Source organism: Anomaloglossus baeobatrachus, chromosome 2, assembly GCF_048569485.1.
Source record: "Anomaloglossus baeobatrachus isolate aAnoBae1 chromosome 2, aAnoBae1.hap1, whole genome shotgun sequence".
Taxonomy (NCBI): Eukaryota; Metazoa; Chordata; class Amphibia; order Anura; family Aromobatidae; genus Anomaloglossus; species Anomaloglossus baeobatrachus.
This window is the reverse complement of record NC_134354.1, coordinates 148,005,415-148,025,978: the sequence shown is the minus strand read 5'-3', so window position 1 is coordinate 148,025,978 and position 20,564 is coordinate 148,005,415. Positions and strand designations below refer to the sequence as shown.

Sequence of the window (20,564 nt, the reverse complement as noted above, 5' to 3'; positions counted from 1 at the left end):
TGAGAGGAGCTGGCTGCTGATCTGCCGGGTCCCCGCGGGCCCCAAACCGCCCGGGCCCAGTCGCGATGGCGACCGCTGCGACCGCGGTAGTTACGCCACTGTTTGAACGGTCATTTTGTGCTGACAGAGTCCCTTAAAAGCTGGACTCACACGAACGTATGGCATCCAATGTGAGAACATCAAATGCAATATGCTAATGACCCCGGCTCAGGCTCTGCTGCGATTGTGAGCAGAGTGTCATGTGACTGTCACCCGATCTTGCAATCAGGTCACAGCTGTGAAGCTGATGGTGGGTGCTGCGGAGGAGAGGGAGGGGTTAATCTCCCCATCTCCTCCATTGTCAGACTGTGTGTATATCGCACTGCACTGGGATAACATCCGAGTGCAGTCCGATGTTTCTCTCGCACCATTCACTTGAGCGGATGCGAGTGATACGGCTCTAGCAGAAAATCGCAGCATGTTGCGACTTTTCTCGCTTCCAGATTCTGGATGCGAGAAAAGTTGACCAACTGCTCTCCCTCATTGACTAACATTGGTCGGAGTGCAATGCGAGATTTTCTCGCATTGCACTCGTCAGTTTTTCACGCTCGTGTAAGCGCACCCTAACTGAGCAGTACAGCTGGGCTTGTTATATTTGGCCCAGGCCCGGTGTAGGTTTAGTACTGGCCTCTATGTGCAGCCATAATATGCTTGGTCTGATGCCATGTGTGGGAGGTATTGTCACTTGCATGCAATATACTTTATATAAAACACGTTAAGAATTTATATAATGTGATTAAACCTTAATATATACAGCATGCAACTAAACAGTTTTTTTTTCTCAGATGGGTACAATTTTTTTTTCTGAACATCTACTAATGAAATTCTAAATATCCAAGCGCATCTATGTGTGCCCTAATACCACTCTGCATAAAATAAAGATGAAATCTGGCCAAGTGTATTATCCTTACTTTTATTCCAACTGTTTGGTTGTTTTTTAGTTCAACTTCATTGGGTTTTGGTAAAATGTCCATATAGCAGGAGATGTTATAAATTAACAGCATAACATATTGTCATCTTGTGAATTCGCTGTTTAAGGCCTGCGACACACATCCGTGCCGCCGGCACGTGTTTGTTATTTTTTACACGTACCGGCGGCACGGAGACACCTACAGCAATGCTACCCTAGGGTAGCAGGCACACACACGTAAAACCACACGGAACGTGTGTCCGTGTGCGTTTCTACGTGTGTGCGTTTTTCAAAGCGCTGACATGTCCGTTTTTTCTCCGGCAGCACGGGTGTCACACGGCCCGCACCCGTATTACACGGGTGTAGTGTGGATGCGGTCCCGTGTGACACGCGCCGGAGAAAACACACGTGTCAGTGAAAAAAAAAACAAACATTAACTCACCTTATCCTGCCCTCCTGTCTCTGCCGCTGCTGCCTCTTGCTGCCAACCGCTGCTCATTAATCTCATAGAATATTCACTTCACTGCCTGGCAGCAGCAGCAGCGGGGAGACGGGAGGGCTGGAGACCGAGGATCAGCACCACGGACAGCAGCGCAGACAGCAGGAAGGACCAGGTGAGTATGATAATTACCGGTTCTACGTGTGCTATCGCGGATAGCACACGTAGAACACACGTGGCCGGCCCATACCAGAGACACGTACTTACCTGCACGCAACACGCAGGGGAAATACGTGTCTCTCGGCACGTGCGTGAATTTCACGTGAATGTGGCAGAGGCCTAAGACATTTCCTCTGACAGACTGCCAAAAGGTTGCAGCCAATCAGCAGGATCTGAGTGACTGCAGTGGTGAAGTGACAGCTGGGAGACTCACCGCCTACTATGCCAATCCATGAAGTAAGCATACCATTTTTCATTTTATGCTGGAGTGATTCAGAAGATAATGTACAGTTATGAACAATCCCTTTCAAAGTTCACTAAATGTTTAAATGTGTGAAAGGACGCCAATATTTAAGGGTTTTAACACAGCTAAAAATAACATTAAAATGACACTCACATGGATTTCCTTCTCGTAATCAGGAGGAAGGAGCTTGACAAAGTTATCTGGAAACACTCCTCTTCTGCTGTTTAGTTCTCCTTCCCACCATCCCACGTCTACACAGTCCTAGTTAAACAAAAAATCACGTTATAACTATTCACATTGCTTTTTTTAATCTTGCTAAGAATATATCATCCGAAAACAAGAATTTTCAAAAAACGGTATTTTAATTACAAAATTAGAAGATAGTTTTGAAAATTGTTCTGTCTCTTAAATATGTAGTTTATGTGCATTAAAATATATCTATATCCTGAAAATTATAACTATAACCAATTGTAGATGAAATCAGTGATAAATATTATTATTATTATTATTATTATTATTAAAAACTGTTTCCATTGGGTGAAACCAATCGATCAAGTATTTAACCCATAACATTTCTGATTATTCGTCAGATATAGTCATACGTGATGTTCTTGCGTGGTTTTCAATGTGTTTTTTATGCAGCGCATTTGTTGCATGTAAAGCAGGAACATTGTACAGCACCACATAATCAATGGGATCTCTGGCGTCTATTTTGAGAGTTGCTTTGTTTTTCCAAAGACGCAGCATGTCAAATCTTTAAACAATTTTGTAGCAAATTAATTGGTGAAAAACATAGAAAGAATGCTACAAAAAACACACCAAAAATGCAACAATGTGGGAATTGTACACTGTGTTTTTCCTGCCACCACTATGAACATATCCTTATAGTTCGTTCTATTAGCAACTATAGCTGTGTATGAATATTTTCCATTTTTTAAGTCTATACTTGGAAGCATAAGGGCTTAGATAAATAGTAAATCTTTATAACTTTAGTGTTATATTTACATAGAGTAGAAATAAGTAGGCCTGAGCAGATCCAGACTGTAAAAGTCCAGATCCGCGCAGTTTCAAAGATGCCTGGGTGCCGACCATGAGATTCCAGGTGTATGATCCGGATTCGGCACTGGGGAAATTAACCCCTTAGTGACGGAGCTAATTTTCACCTTAATGACCAGACCAAATTTTGCAATTCTGACCAGTGTCACTTTAGCAGGTTATAGCTCTGGAACGCTTCAACGGATCCCACTGATTTTGAGATTGTTTTTTCGTGACATATTGGACTTCATTTTAGTACCAAATTTTGGACAAAATGTTTTGCGTTTATTTGTGAAAAAATATGATTTTTGGCAAAATGTTTGAAAATTTTGAAATTTTCAACTTTTGAATTTTTTTTCCGTTAAACCAGAGAGTTCTGTGACACAAAATAGTTAATAAATAACATTTCCCACTTGTCTACTTTACATCAGCACAATTTTGGAAAAAAAAATATTTTTTGTTAGGAAGTTAGAAGGGTTCAAAGTTTATCAGCAATTTCTCATTTTTACATCAAAATTTACAAAACCATTTTTTTAGGGACCACATCACATTTGAAGTGATTTTGAGAGGCCTAGATGACAGAAAATACCCAAAAGTGACACCATTCTAAAAACTGCACCCCTCAAAGTACTCAAAACCACATTCAAGAAGTTTATTAACCCTTTAGGTGCTTCACAGGAACTAAAGCAATGTGGAATGAAAAAAGCAAAAAATAAAATTTTACCTAAAAATGTTGCTTTACCCCAAATGTAATCAATTTTAGAAGAAATAACACAACAAAATGGACCCCAAAACTTGTTACCCACTTTCTTATGAGCGCGGTGATACCCCATATGTGGTCAGAAACCTCTGTTTGGGCAAATGGGAGGGCTGGGAACACAAGGAGCAATATTTGAAGTTTGGAAAGCAAATTTGGCTGAAATAGATTGCGGGCACCATGTTGCATTTACATGTCCGCTAAGGTACCTAAACAGCAGAAACCCCTCACAAGTGACGCCATTCTGGAAACTAGACCCCTCAAGGCTTCTATCTAGGGGTGTAGTGGGCATTTTGGACCCACAGGTACTTCACAGATTTTGATAACGTTACGTTGTCATATTGAAAATTTTCATTTTTTTCTCAAAAATGTTGCTTTAGCATTAATTTTCTTACTTTTTCAAGAGGTAATTCCAAAAATTGGACCCCAACGTTTATTACCCACTTTCTTATGAGCGCGGTGATACCCCATATGTGGTCATAAACCTCTGTTTGGGGAAATGGGAGGGCTGGGAACACAAGGAGCAATATTTGAAGTTTGGAAAGCAAATTTGGCTGAAATAGATTGCGGGCACCATGTTGCATTTACATGTCCGCTAAGGTACCTAAACAGCAGAAACCCCTCACAAGTGACGCCATTCTGGAAACTAGACCCCTCAAGGCTTCTATCTAGGGGTATAGTGAGCATTTTGGACCCACAGGTACTTCACAGATTTTGATAACGTTACGTTGTCATATTGAAAATTTTCATTTTTTTCTCAAAAATGTTGCTTTAGCATTAATTTTCTTACTTTTTCAAGAGGTAATTCCAAAAATTGGACCCCAACGTTTATTACCCACTTTCTTATGAGCGCGGTGATACCCCATATGTGGTCAGAAACCTCTGTTTGGGCAAATGGGAGGGCTGGGAACACAAGGAGCAATATTTGAAGTTTGGAAAGCAAATTTGGCTGAAATAGATTGTGGGCACCATGTTGCATTTGTAGGGCCCCTAAGGTACCTAAACAGCAGAAACCCCCCACAACTGACCCCATTTTGGAAACTAGACCCCTCAAGGAATTTATTTAGATGTTTGGTGAGTACCCTGAACCCCCAGGGGCTTCACAGAACTTTATAGCGTTGAGCCATGAAAATAAAAAAATTAAAATTTAACACAAAATTGTTACTTCAACCATGTAGCTTTTTTTTTCACAAGGGTAAAAGGAAAAAAAACACCATAAAATGTATTGTGCAATTTCTCCTGAGTTCGCCGATACATCATATGTGGCGGAAATCAACTGTCTGGGTACACGGCAGGGTGCGGAATGAAAGGAGCGCCATTTGACTGCAAAATTGGCAGGAATCATTAGCGCACGCCATGTTGTGTTTGGAGACCCCCTAAAGTGGCTAAACAGTAGAGCTCCCCAACAACTGACCCCATTCTGGAATCTATACCCCTCAAGGATGTTATCTAGGGGTATAGTGTGCATTTTGAACCCACAGGTACTTCACAGAATTTTATAACAATAGGTTGTCATATTGAAAATGTTCTTCTTTTTCACAAAAGTGATGCTTTAGCACCAAATTTTCCACTTTTACAAGATGTAACACCAAAACGTGGACCCCTTATTTTGTTACCCACTTTCTTACGAGTCCAGCGATACCCAACATGTAGTCAAAAACGTCTGTTTGGGCAAACGGCAGGACTTGGAAGGGAAGGTGCACTTTTCAAATTTTGGATTATTTGATTTGCAGAGCCTATGTATTATCAGAACAACTGAAAACCCACATAAATGGATTTTTTGTACATTTTATCTTGGAGTGAAGGGCAAAATGTGGAGGAAAATACCGCCAATTATATGGCAGACTTGTGCTTGTTCCAGAGATGAAGGAACACCAGGAGGGCTAGAAGGACACGTTAATTTTTCAGAGACTGGTCGTACAATGTCTGTTTAGCACCATCAATCCCTATATGAGGGACAATTGTGCCAGCCGACATGGTACATCATAACAGGCTCCTACCTGCCAAGGTCGGAACCGCTATATGCACAAAACAACCAGTCCCCCACAGGGTTATAAAAGTATTGTCCAGTGCAGGAGGTTCGGCAAGAACCATGCAGTAAAGCCCATGGTGTAAAATTACAGAACAGCTTCAGATCCTCCAATAAAATTATCATGCCCGTATCACCAAGACATAGTTGTAATAGCAGTCAGACTAAGATGACTGGTGCTAAAACTTTGTGAGTGATCAAATCTTGGAATTATTTGTCAGATGATCAGATGTTTCAAGAACATTTGCGGGGTCCACATTCTGGAGTACGCAGACGTGGGCATATGAGGAGAATTTGTCTGCATAACACTTCGGTATGTGAGTGATCAAGTCTTGGAATTATTTGTGAAATGGGGTAAAATGTGTTTTACTGATGAAAATAGTAAATTTTATTTGACAAGTAACACAGGGGCTCACTACACAGGAAATATAAATGTTGTGAAAGAAAAACCCTACCACACAATTTGGGAATAGTGTATGATGTCTAATAATTGTGGGATGTGTGATAGATCTCGAAGCAGGGGGTAACACAAAGTCCTGGCTGGGAAGGGCACATGGGACAGTAATATCTTGATTCGCTCCTACTGCCCTGTTTGCTGCAGACCCGGCACCTTTTTTTAGGACGGTTTTGGGTGGGAGTAGGAGGCATGAGACGCATAAAATGCCGTTCTGTTAGTCTCCGGGCATTCTCTGACTCGAAGGCTGCCTCTGGTGCCGCTGAGTCAAACATGAGGGACTCAATAATTTTTTCCTGGTACTGCAGAAATGTGAGGGCCCCTTGTGATTTTTTATACAGTACAAAACTGTTGTAGGTAGCAATCTGTATCAGGTAGATTGCTACCTTTTTGTACCAGGCCCTCGTTTTCCGCTTTACCAGGTATGGTTGGAGCACCTGGTCAGACAGGTCCACGCCACCCATAAACCTGTTGTATTGGGTCACACAGAAGGGTTTCTGTTTGTCCCTGGTGGCTCCCCTCTCTCTGACCGACACAGTGGTGTCCTCATGCAGGGTGGTGAGCATGTAGACGTCCTTGCGGTCATTCCACTTTACGGCAAGCAGTTTGTCACTTGCCAGTGCGAATGACGCCCCCTTCTCTACACATCTGGACACTAACTGTGCCGGCAAACCAACACGGTTTTTCCTTATTGTCCCACAGGCCCCTGTATTTGCAGCATGGAGGGATTGGTATAGGGGGATACTAGTGTAGTAGTTGTCGGTGTACACGTGGTAACCTTTACCAAGAAATGGCGTCATTAGCTCCCAGACAATTTTTCCTGGGATGCTAATTGTCTGGGGACAGTTGGGTGGGCTTATTTGGCGGTCCCTACCCTCATAAATGATAAAGTTACACGTGTACCTGCTGGTGCTTTCGCACACTTTATATAATTTTATGCCATACTTGGCTCTTTTGGAGGGAATAAACTGACGGAATGAGAGACGGCCCTTGTAACTCATTAGGGACTCGTCAACCGAAACGTTCTCCTCTGGGCTGTAGGAAGTTAGGAAGGACTCTTTCAGGAGGGATATTAGGGGTTTCAATTTATTAAGGCGGTCATAATTGGGGTCAGTTCTTGGGGGGACTTGGGAATTATCACTAAAATGGAGGAATCTCAATAGGGTCTCATATCGGGTTCTGGGCATTACGGCTGCAAATACAGGGGTGGTGTGGACAGATTTAGTTGCCCAATAGGAGCGTAAACTGGGTTTTTTCACTATTCCCATGTTGAGGGTAATGCCTAAAAATTTTTTGATTTCCGGGACGCTTGTGGGGATCCAGGAACGGGAATGGACAGATGTTGGCTTTTGGGCAATATATTGACGGGCGTACAAGTTGGTGTGGTGGGTGATATGCTCAAGTACTTGTTGGTTAACAAAAATTTGGAAAAAATCCAGTGGGGCAAAATTGGTGACATTTATTTTTATGCCAGGGTCTCCTATGAAAGGGGGAATTTGTGGGGTAAAGGACGGGTCGGGGTACCAGAGAGCATGGGGGACTGCAGAACTAGGTCCTGCCCCTGACGCTTCAGCAGTGGCGACTGGCGGGATGTGGGACCCCGTGGAGGAAGCCGAATCGTCACCGCTATCCGAAAAATCTCTTTCTGAGGCCGATTCGGTCTCTGACCCAGAACTGCCGGAGGCAAGCAGTGAGTACGCTTGCTCTGCCGTAAACATCCTGCGGGCCATGGTTTTTGTTTTTATCCCTGGCTAACAAAAAATAAACCTAAACCTAACACTAGTATTTTTTTTTTTTTTTTTTATATAAACCCTAAATTTTTTTATAAAGATTATAAAAAAAAATATTTAGGGGAATGACGCAGCGAGGGATGACGGAATGATGGAGGAGGGGATGATCACAGGGGGTGATCAGAAAAATTGGGAATATGATGATCTTTGTGAATTTATAACTTTTTCTCTCTATATGGCAGCACGTAGTCTCTCTCTCTTCTCTCCCAGATCAACTACAAGGGAGAGAGGAGAAAGGCAGACCTAAATGCTGCCATATTTATCAAATATTGGCATTTTGACTACTGTGATAGGATCTATCACAGTATTCAAATCTAAACAGCCAATCAGAATTTTTTTTTTTGTTGCCGGGTGCAGGAGGCAGATTATGCCAAGCACACTGCGCATGCGCCCGCCATTTTCCCGGAGAAGGGAGGAAGGGGGGCCCAGCGATTCTTTATTGAGGTACTGTGCGGGGGCGGTGGGGGAACGGGGGATCCCAGATCGGGTGGGAGATACCGGGATATAGTGGATCGGACCCCGGTGGACCGGAGGGAGGGCTCTGGAGAACCGGAGGGGGCTCCGGGGAACCAGAGAGCTCCGGTGGACCGGAGGAGGGATCAGGGGGAGGACATTTCCCTCCGATCTGAAATGTTTGATCATTTCAGATCGGAGGGAAATGAATGCGGCTGCGGCAGCAGCAGCTTTCAGCGCGCGCCGGCGCCATCTTGCAAGGTCTGGAGAACCGGAGGGGGCTCCGGTGACCAGACAGCTCCGGTGGACCGGAGGAGGGATCAGGGGGAGGACATTTCCCTCCGATCTGAAATGTTTGATCATTTCAGATCGGAGGGAAATGAATGCGGCGGCAGCAGCAGCTTTCAGCGCGCGCCGGCGCCATCTTGCAAGGTCTGGAGAACCGGAGGGGGCTCCGGTGACCAGACAGCTCCGGTGGACCGGAGGAGGGATCAGGGGGAGGAGATTTCCCTCCGATCTGAAATGTTTGATCATTTCAGATCGGAGGGAAATGAATGCAGAGCCGGCGGCGGCGGGAGTTTTCGCCGCGCGTCGGCGCCATTTTGGATGTCCGGGGGGGGGGGTTGATTTTCTCCGGTACCGGGGGCTTTGGGGGCTTATATTTCTATGTTTGATCTATGTTTTCTATATTTCTATGTTTGATCATGTCAGATGAGAAAGAAATTAGTAGTATTTGCCATTTTTTTTTTTTTTAATGTTGTCGCCGGTATACGGTGTATACCGGCGATCACATTATCGGGGAACAGAAAAAACACCCCGATTCATAATCTTGGGGGTCTCAGCTACCCCCGGTAGCTGAAACCCCCGAGATTTTCTGTCACTGGGGGGCGCTACAACCTTTTTCCGGCCTGACGTCTCAAAACGTCGGAACAGAATAAGTACCCTGTTTTTCCGACGTCTTGAGACGTTAGGCCGTCGCTATGGGGTTAAAGGGAAAATAAAGAAAACAATGCATATGGAGACTTGGTGTCATGGCGGCAAACTGCTTCCAGGTCGCGCATTCACTTCCTGTACTGTGCAATAGGCTCATCGCATACACACAGCTTTCCGTGCTTTCCCCGCACACCAGCCGTCCTGTCATCTGTGATTGGTTGCAGTTAGATGTGCCCCCAGCCTATGACAGCGTCTGCCTTCAGTCATTGCTCATCGTGGCTCAGTCATAGTCTACACTCACAGTCGGCAGTCGTTCTCTATGGTCACTCGCTGTGAGATGTAGCAGAGCTGAAAGTGGAGTGGGATCTCGTGTGGATTACGCTATACGTTATTGGGGGTTAATATAATGGTGAAAGAGGGTGTGTTTTTGTATTTTATTCCAAATAAAGGATTTTTTCTCTGTGCTTGTACTTATTTACTTTTATTTACAGGTAAGTAATGCAGGTATCTCATAGACAGCTGTGCCATCACTAACCTAGGGTTTAGTAGCAGCTGTGCACTGTTATTAATCCCTCATTACCCCGATTGCCACTGCACCTGAGCAATTCAGGAAGAGTCGGTAAAGTTCCAGGATTGTCACATCTAATGGATGCGACAATACCGGGCGGCTGCGGGCTGAGAATACCAGCCTCCAGCTGGTTTTATCTTGGCTGAGTATCAAAATTGGGGGGACCGCACGCCGTACACTCTTCTGACAAGAGCGGGTCAGCAGCATGTATTTCTATACACCTGCACACTCCTGTGTGACTCTGGATACACAGCACAGATAAAGCCTGACAGCTGGGGGCTGCAGCCGTGGGCTTTATCTGTGCTGGTAGCAGAATATGGGGGACCATGCACTGATTGTTTTATTTATTAATTTATTTTTATACCACCATACTGACCCGCAGACAGTTGCACTGCTTTCCCCGCCCACTGGCCGTTCAGGCGCCTGTGGTTGGTTGTAGTCAGCTGACACTAAAGGTGGGGGGCGCATTTAACTGCAAACAATTACACGCACCGGTGGGCGGGCAATGCAGTGAATAGTCAATTGTCGGCTCCGGAAGGGAAAGCATGACCCGGAAGGAGTGTGCCGCCATGACACAGCCTCAGTGAGTATACCGTGCTTGCTCCTACCCCTATCGCTTCCACCATTGTTTTTAATTTCCAGATTCTGGTCCCCATAGACTTATATGGGTACCGGATTCCGGAGCGGATCGGGGTTTTTTTAAAATTTAGCACAGACCTGCTGGTCCCGTTTTTTTGCGAGTCCAAGAAGCTCTAGTAATAAGGTTAGCAAAAAACAAAGGTTCCGCAGAAACAAGATAGATCACATGTATATTTAATTGTATATTTCCCTTGCAAAATCACAAAAATAGTATGGATATGAAAAATCATGGAAATCTGAATGAGGTCTTAACAGATAAGTTCTTGATTTTTTTTTCCAACAGCCTTCAGCTCGATCTCGAGCAATGGTAACTTGATGGATGACTGCTATATGCTTATAGGACCAAAATGAAAGGGGTTGTCCAATTCTATATATTGATGGCCAATGACCAAATGAGTAAATACCATCAACATCAAATTAGAGAATGGGTGACACCCAGCAGCCCCACCGATCAGCTGTTTTTGGTGCCAGCGCAACCGGAAGTGATCAGTTGTGGTCCGGAACAATTCAGCTCCTTTAACTGTGTAGCAGTCTCAGAGGGGTACTGCAGATCCTCCGCCAACCATTAGAATAGTGTCACGCTAAGTATGGGGAAGTACCAAGCGAACAGGAAGAGAAATCACTTGTGCTAGGTCTTAAATAGGGAACAGATGAGATGAGCTCTCCGTCAACCCCACTAAACAACTATAGACAACACAAGGAAGACACACAGGGGAAAATGCATGAACTACTTATCTACAGATAACTCAGGTACATGTTCAGCAATGTTTTCAGCAACGATATCACAGAGGAGTACAAGCCACCTGCTTGCAATCAAGACTTGAATGAACTGAAAAACATCACCAGCACCAGTCCAAGGAAGGGGTATTTAAGCACCAAGATAATGCTGATGCTCAGCATCTGGCTGAAAGGCGAGCTCCTGCTGGGCCGAAAAAGGGGGAGAGATGAATCCAGCAGGAAAGCTACCGATACCTATGAATACTGACAGCAGGAATAATGGAAAGATGGGGAGCATTCTGTGCAGCCAAATACTATGACCTTCTATGGCCGGAAACCACATGACCACCCTGACACACCTGTGACAAATAGGAGTGGATGTTCAGTAACAAGCCACGCCCAGTATACAGCTGACAGAGCTGTGCTGTTCCACTCCACTGTAACGCCTGCCTGGATCCACAGACTCAGATGGACTGTAATAGGGAGGCTAGAGGGAAGCCACTCACCAAGCAGGACCCCCAGAACCCTGAAACCCTTTAACCCCTATACATGGATTTGGAATTACACAGGGCCCTGGAGATCACTACCTGTGGAAGGCTGCAGTCCGATGAGAGTAGTCGTCAGGCAGGGTCAAACCAGGAATTGCGGAACAGGGACAGAATCAGCAGGCAATGATGTAGTCAGCAAACGTAGCAGAGGTCAAATCCGGATCGGGCAGCGAGGTACAAAAACAGTAGGCAGGAGGATAGTCAGAAAACACGCAGAAGTCAGCACACAGGAATAACCAAACAGAATAGGACGTAAAGGAGCCAGGAAAATCAGAACTATCTCTGGCAGTGGTCATGTGACAGGAGGGGAAATAAGAAGGGTGTGGTGTCTTCCCATTGGCTGTAGCTGAACGCTGGCAACTTCAGCTGGAAGACACATGCCACCCACAGTCAGCCAGCGGTACTGCAGATCCCAAGATAACCCAGCCCAGTGGATGATCGGAGCCTGCGCCCACCGGTACTCTCCCATCACCAGCACTATCCAAGGCAGGAACACGGCGTCACCTGGCGATCGGAGTAGAAGTCGCTGGAGCAGACTCCAGTGGTGTCGTAACATCCACAACAGAGCATCCAGCTGACTGCTGCAGGTGCCAGATATTGCACCCACACCGAGCTGATATTGATGACCTATCTGAAGGTAAAGTATAACATAGTGGACAATCCCTTTTCATATATGCCACTTACAAGCCAAAAACAGGTCAATATTTAATTGTTAATTATCTGATTTTTATACATATATAGTGCCGTACATATGTGAAGGAGTTAAAATGCTGGAAATGCTGCTGTCAACTGAAATGACTCTTGTGCTCCTAACATTCCCTGATGTCAGACGGCCCCATTTGTCATCAGTGATGTTTTGTGAAATCAGTGGGGGATGTCTGCACCAGACAAGGCCTTTTCACTGTGACATTGGCAACACATTAGCATGTAAGCTGCAAATGGTGTGAAAGTTAGCAGGCCATAAAACCTGATTAGCGGCAGCTAAGAGCCTGCTGCAGCATACACACTTAATGATCCTTTCAGTTTCAGGCCATACATATAATAGGAGAAGCGTTTAGCAGGGTATAAAGTAATTGGTTTTTTATGCAGTATGAACTCTTTATTCCTTAAAAGTGTGGGTATAAGGAGAAAAAAAAAGAAAAGCACCAATGTACTCAGAATGAAAATACCCTAAAACAAGTAGTCATAAATATAGAAAACATAGTATGGGACAGCACAGGGTATAGACAAGGTCACTCTAAGGTTAGATGTTCTCCTGTTTTGAATAAATACTAACGCTATATTCACACCTCGGACAATCTATTTGTTCCATTTGAGGAACAGACAAACAGTATAAACTGTTTATCACTAAAACTAATTTGTTGCACAACTGATGCAAAGGGAAGCAAAGGAACTCCATTAGTCTGTGGGTCTTTCTGGGTTCCAATATGTACCCAGTTTTAAAAAAGAGGAACAAGTGCATAACGTTCATCCATTCTAAAGTCTGATACATGACGATACATGATGATACAACCCGGCTCATCCCAATTGCCCTGGTGCTGTTTCAATCGGGGTAATATAAGGGGTTAATGACAGCTGTGATTTGTCAAGAAATCACAGCTGCCACGAAGCCCTGGATTAGTAATGGGTAGGGGTCTATGAGATCCCCCATTACTAATCGTGTAAGTAAAAGGAAATAAACACAAAACACAGGCAAAAGTTCTTTATTTATAAAAAAAACACCTGCTTTTTCAAATTTATTAACCCTCAACTCAAATAACCCCTGCGGGTCCGACATAATCTACACCACAACGTCTTACAACGTTCTAGGCTCTGCTACATCCTGAGGTCACAGTGTGCGGTCACATTAGAAAACGTGACAGATCACTGTAGCGTCTGGGACAAATTGACGGAGCAGCAGTTGTGAGAGAGGTGACTTCAGTGAGTTCACCTGAGGTCAATGCTGGCAGTTCCCATGGTAACAGAGCTGTGACCTCAAGTCAATGAACTCACCTCAGATGAACTCTATGAACTCACCTAAGGTGAACTCAATACCGGATTACTGGCTTAGCCTATGTGCGCATGTTGAGCATTTGGTTTTAATGCGTTTTTCTGCCAGGAGATGAAGATTTGCTGCAAAAATATGTTGCAGACACCTGCGTCTCCTGCCAGAAAAATGCAACAAAAATGTGATGCGGTTTTCACTCGTTTTTCTGCTAGGACATACAGATTTGGTGCAGAAATTTCTGCAAACAAATACTCAACGTGTGCACATAGCCAGCCTTAGCCGGTAATCTAGCATTGAATTCAATGAGTTTATCTGAGGTGGCTTCACTAAGTTCAATGTGTTCACATCAGGTGGGAATCCCAGCCATGACCTCAGGTGAACTCTTTGAACTCAATACCGGATTAGCGGCTTAAACTATGTGCGCACATTGAGTATTTGGTTGCAGACATTTCTGCACCAAATTTCCATCTTCTGGCAGAAAAACGCACAAAAACGAATCAAAACCGCATTGCATTTTCAGTGCAATTTTCTGCCAGGAGATGTAGAGGTGGTAGATATTTCTGCACAAAATCTGCATATCCTGGCAAGAAAAAAAGTATCAATACTGTTTTGCGTTTTTGGTTTGTTTTTCAACAAGGAGAAACAGATTTTCTGCAACCAAATACTCAACGTGCGCACATAGCCTAAGCCAGCATTAAGTTCATCTCAGGTGAATTCATAGCGTTCACCTGAGGTGAGTTCAATGAGTTCATCTGTGTTGACAGCTGGTGTTCTGTGGGAACAGCCAGCTGTAACACTGACAACGCAGTGATCGGTCACATTTTTTAATGTCACCGCGCACTGCGACCTCAGATGTAGCAGAGCCAGGATCATCAAGGGACATTGTGTCTTTGACTTACGTCGGACCTGCAGGGGTGTTTTGAGCGTTAATAAATTCGAGAATAAGGATTTTTCTCTGTGTTTATTTCCTTTTACTTACATGGTTAGTAATGTGGGGGATCTGATAGACCCCTACCCATTACTAATCCAGGGCTTCGTGGCAGCTGTGATTTTTTGACAATTCACAGCTGACATTAACCCCTTATATTAGCATGTCTGCCACCGGTCTACGGCAATCAGGATGAGCCGGATAAGCACCAGGATTGGCACATTTTATAGATGTGTCAATTCTGGGGCTGCTATTTTTAGAGTGGGGAAGGCTCAATAGCCATGGGCGCCTCCCCAGCATGAGAATACCAGCCCCAGATGTCCATTTTATCTTGGTTGGGCATCAAAATCGTGGTGGATCGCAAGCTGTTTTTTTAAATGTTTTATTTAAATAATTTAAAAAAAGCAGCATTTTGTCGCTCGTATTTTGATACACAGCAAATATAAGGCACACAGCTGGGGGTCGCAGCCTCCAGCTGTCTGCTTATCTGCGCTGGGTTTCAAAATACAGGTGATCCTACGCCATTTTTTCCAATTATTTTTACACTCCAGTACGGGGCCAGGACAGCTAGTGTTAGGGCAACCAACCACAGATGCCGGCTGTCTGACTGCAACCAATCACAGACACTGTCACAGGGGGTGGGTGGGCGAAGATACACAGCAAATATAAGGCACACAGCTGGGGGTCGCAGCCTCCAGCTGTCTGCTTATCTGCGCTGGGTTTCAAAATACAGGTGATCCTACGCCATTTTTTCCAATTATTTTTACACTCCAGTATGGGGCCAGGACAGCTAGTGTTAGGGCAACCAACCACAGATGCCGGCTGTCTGACTGCAACCAATCACAGACACTGTCACAGGGGGTGGGTGGGCGAAGCATTGAATATTCATGAGATGTAATGAGCGAACCTGGAAGCAGTGTGACAGCAGCGTGGAAACTCGGTAAGTATAATTGATCTCCATTAATCTCCATTTTGTTTCCTTTTGCAGCCCCCCAGCCCTTACTAACACCATTTTATAACACTTAAGTTTGGGTCCCTTAGACTTATATGGGGTTCAGCATGCATGGTCAAGTTTGGTTCAAATCCGGGTCCGAAGTGGACTTTTTTTTAAAGTCCAGCCAGAACCGCCGAACTCGAACATGTGCAGGGCTCTAATTAGGATCAGTTATTTCACAGATCCATTTTGAATATTAAATCAGTTTGTCAGTTCCTCATAATGGAACAGACCAACAGAATGTGTAAAGGGAAGTGTAAACAGAACCTTATGTGCAAACTGTCTGCTTTCCTCGTGGATCAACTGGGAATGGAAATATAAAAGATTTAACTTGGGTGAAAATCTTGTTTTCAACTAACTAAAAAACACAACTATAGAAATATATTGTGCCCTAAATGTATCAGTTTACTCATCTGCGCCTGGGAAATGACCACAGCTTTTGTGGGGATTCAGTTAGTGGAAAAACGAATGCTTCCTCTATTGGTTCCACCTCACATATAGTCTCATTGGATTAGCCACACTTTTGTTTTTCTCATCGGCTGGCAGCATTGGATGGGCGTACATCAGGGATGGCAGTACATTTAAAGGGCATTCAGCATCAAATCCTCGCCTGCTGACTGGGTTCATCCTGTCCTGGCTCTAGCTGTTTCTATTATGACGTTTTCATCCATGTCTTGACCGGTGCCTGTTCTTGACTTAGCTCGTGCCTGCTCGTCTGTCTCGTCTTCCCAGTTTCTGTTGTTCTACATCTGGCGCTGACCATAAGCTCTATTTTTTTACAATGATTCCTTTATCTTCTGGTCTAGAGCATGCTATTTACTAGTAATTAATGGTTTCTGTTCTACAGACAAACTATGGAAAAGCACATAATATAGTAGAACAGTGGTGATGTTTCAGGGCTAGATGATTAGCAGAAGCACATATTACAGAGTCTTTGCCATGAACTGCCCACATTTGCCACAATGTAGAGCAAGGGCACATTCCCGATCAGCTCCAGCAGACTGCTGCAGTCAATCACTGAACTGTTTGATTCGGCACGTCTGTTATTTTACATATTTGCATATAATGTGTCAAAATAGACATAATTGCTGCACTGTATGGCTAAGTACATGCAATGCCTGCTGTACATAACATACTGGGATGCTTGCCTGATACTCGATGACTAGTGATGGGAAAATAGTAACTATTTGTGTTTGGATAATACTCCCAAATACCGAGTACTATTCCAGTATTCATCACAACAAGAAAAATGCTCAGTTTGTCCATTGACTTGCATGAGGTTTGTTATTTGTGACGAATACCGGAATAGTACTTTGGGATTTGTTACGCATAAGCAGAACAAGGAAAATTATTATTCTCCCATCACTATTGCTGACCAATAAACATTGATTTGGATACTGGGTGTCATTTTATGTGACACGACGACCTGCAGGAAAAAGTGAAAGCTAATTTTTTTTGCAAGTAGGAGCTATGTTAAAAGGGGCATTCTTACAATTATTTACAGTGGCTATGAAATTGATATAGAGCTCAGGAGGCAGATGTTATGTAACGTGAATGGCAATGTGTTCCTGCTTTACATGAGAGTTCATGTAGAATACTGTAATAAGGCTCCATAATACCTCCATGTTATAAGAAGCCATAGTACAACGCTCATAGACTTTTAGGCTATGTGCCCACGGGACAATGTACCCGCGGATATATCTACAGGTCTGTCCGCAGGTTTACCGCAGCTGCTCCCTGCAATCCGCAGCTATCCATTGCTACGGGATTCCAGCGAAATATCTGAGATAAACCTGCGGACATTCATGTGACTTACCTGCGGACGTCCCGGCCTCTATCTCCATAGTGGAGGGCCGGGATTTCCGCAGATATTTCCGCAGGAATAATTGACATGCAGTTACATGCTGCTGCGGGACATCCACAGCATATTCCGCAGCTGCACATACCGCAGCATGGACACATACAATCCCCATGTCCCATAGGATAACATGGGGAGTGTCTGTACTTGCTAAAACCCGCGGATTTATCTAGAAAATCCAGATAAATACACAGGTTTTCCGCGTCAAAATCCGCGTGTACATTGTCCCGTGAACACATAGCCTTAGGCTTTGTGCGCACTGGAAAATGGAATTTTCTCAAGAAAATTCCGCAGGCATTGGAAGATTACCGCACCCGCGGTAAAAAACCGCGGCAAACCGCACCCGAAAACCGCATGCGGTTTGCCGCGGTTTGCTGCGGTTTTCCCGCGGTATTGCCGCGTGCGGGTTGGTACATGTGCTTTATTGCATTCAATGCAATAAAGCACATTGAAAAGAAAAAAAAAGTCATTTAATTCTGAGATAGATAGATAGATAGATAAATAGACAGATAGAAGAATAGATAGAAGAATAGATAGAAGAATAGATAGAGTCCCTGTGAGCACACGCTGCATTTCTCACGGTCGGTAGTGAGTTCACATTACCGGCCGTGAGAAATGCCCTGTGGTTACCTCACTGCTGTCTCGCTGCGAGGCTGCATTCAGCGCTGTGTCAGTCGCGGCTGGATGAAAGCATCGCAGGACGTGGATTACGCCGGAGCTGTGTGGATTACGCCGGAGCTGTGTGTTTCAGGGGGGTTAATAAAATGGTGAACCAGGAGCTTTTTTGTGTTTTATTTAAAATAAAGGATTTTTCGGTGTGTGTGTTTTTTCACTTTACTTACAGGTTGATCATGTCAGCTGTCTCATAGACGCTGCCATGATCAAGCCTGGACTTAGTGGCGGCGATCCGCCGCCATTAACTCCTTACATTACCTTGATTGCCACCACATCACGGCAACAAGAAGAGCCGGGGACACTCCGGGACTGTCGCATAATGCATGCGGTACTTTGGAGGGCATCAGAAAGGGTGATGCTGGCCGTTCTTCTACCATCTTGGAGTTCCCACCCTCCCTAAGCTTCGACGTCATTTCTAGGGCACGAGTTTAGTAAGTTTCACTTTTATACCTTTTATTTTAATGTAACTGTCTATGCCGTAATGTGTATTGTTCCCTTTTGTAAATTCTTGTATATTTTTTAAACACTGCCTATTTTCGGATTAAATATATAAAAATGTAATAGTTTCTTCCTCATGCTTTATATACGAATCCAATAAACCCCGAAGGGCCTTCTGCTATCTGAAACGGGTCCCCAGCTAACTGTAGAAAGTATGGGTGGTGGCAGCGTAATTGTTATTGCATAGAATTATTGGAGTGCTATCATTAAGGGTACGGAGGTGTATATATATATTCCATTAGCGGGAATCGGTGATATATAAATTTACCCTTGCTGTGAGACCTCCAATATTTGGCATTATTAGCTCAGCAGCCTCATCTTATGCATTGTCCTGCAGTACCAAAAGTGGCCTGCAGTCAAGGGAGGCGCTAGAGAGTAGTCATGTGTAACAAATCAGTGAACAGCTGCGGATTTCTGAGTGACTTCCCCGCCTGTTCATGACAAATTGGTATTTGCGACAATTTGTCATGAACAGCCGGGGGAGTCACTCAGGAAATCCCGCACCTGTTCGCTGATTTGTCACACGACTACTCTCTAGCGCCCCCCTTGTATGCAGGCCACTTTTGGTATTGCAGGACAATGCATAAAATGAGGCTGCTGATCTAATAATGCCAAATATTGGAGGTCTCACAGCAAGGGTAAATGTATATATCACAGATTCCCGCTAATGCAATATATATATATCCTCGGTACCCTTAATGATAGCACTCCAATAATTCTATGCACTAATAATTATGCTGCCACCACCCAGACTTTTTACAGGTAGCTGGGGACCCGTTTCAGATAGCATAAGGCCCTTCAGGGTTTTAGATTCGTATATAAAGCATGAGGAAAGAAACTATTACATTTTTTATATTTAATCCGAAAATAGGCAGTGTTTAAAAAGAAAAAACGGGCGGCACGGTGGCTCAGTGGTTAGCACTGCAGTCTTGCAGCGCTGGGGTTCTGGGTTCAAATCCCACCAAGGACACCATCTGCAAGGAGTTTGTATGTTCTCCCCGTGTTTGCGTGGGTTTCCTCCGGGTACTCCAGTTTCCTCTCACACTCGAAAGACATACTGATAGGGACTCTAGATTGTGAGCCCCAATGGGGACAGTGTTGCCAATGTATGTAAAGCACTGTGGAATTAATAGCGCTATATAAATGAATAAAATTATTATTATTAATTATTATTAGTATGTCTGTGTCTGTGATGTCTGTGTGTGTCTGTGATGTGTGTGTATTTACTCTGCTCCGCTTCCTCTTCCTGTCATAATGACATCACTTCCCTGCAAACCGCAGGCAGCGATGTACATTACCGCAGGTAAACCGCGAAATACCGGGGGGAATAACGCAGGAAAACGCAATGAACCGCACAGAATTTGCTACCTGCATTATTCCCTGCGGGATTTCCCAATTACATGGCAGTCAATGGAGTGAAATCCCGCAGCGATGTTCGGAAAAGAAGTGACATGCAATTGTTTTTGCTGCGGGAATCCCGCAGCAAAACATGCAGCTGTCAAATTCCGCATAGTGCGCACAGTATTTTTTTTTCCATAGGTTTTGCTGGTGATCCACTGCAGAGATGTTATGCATTTTCTGCAGCGAAACAAGCAGCAAAACCGCAGGAAATCCGCGGGAAAAACTGGTAAGTGCGCACAGGGCCTTATAGTCACTATTGCTCTCATGTATCATCCTGATAGCAATTGCAGCATTTTTCAGCAAAGCAATATTTTTTAGGGGTAAATCCCTTCCTGATACAACACAATATGGCATCATTTGGCAGCACTGCCCAATCAGTGAGTTCCAAAAAGGTTCAGGTCGGGTCCCGAACAAACCTTTATCTAAAGTCTGCTTGAACCTGCCGAACC

At 44.3% G+C, this 20,564-nt stretch overlaps 1 protein-coding gene across 1 annotated transcript in view; it reads right to left on the bottom strand.

Annotated features, from left to right (window-relative positions):
- Positions 1 to 20,564, bottom strand: part of SH3KBP1 (SH3 domain containing kinase binding protein 1) — a 547,421-nt gene that overhangs the window by 116,062 nt on the left and 410,795 nt on the right. Inside the window, exon 9 of the mRNA XM_075335430.1 lies at positions 2,005 to 2,112. Coding sequence (XP_075191545.1) covers positions 2,005 to 2,112 — 108 coding nt within the window. The remainder of the gene's footprint in view (positions 1 to 2,004; positions 2,113 to 20,564) is intronic.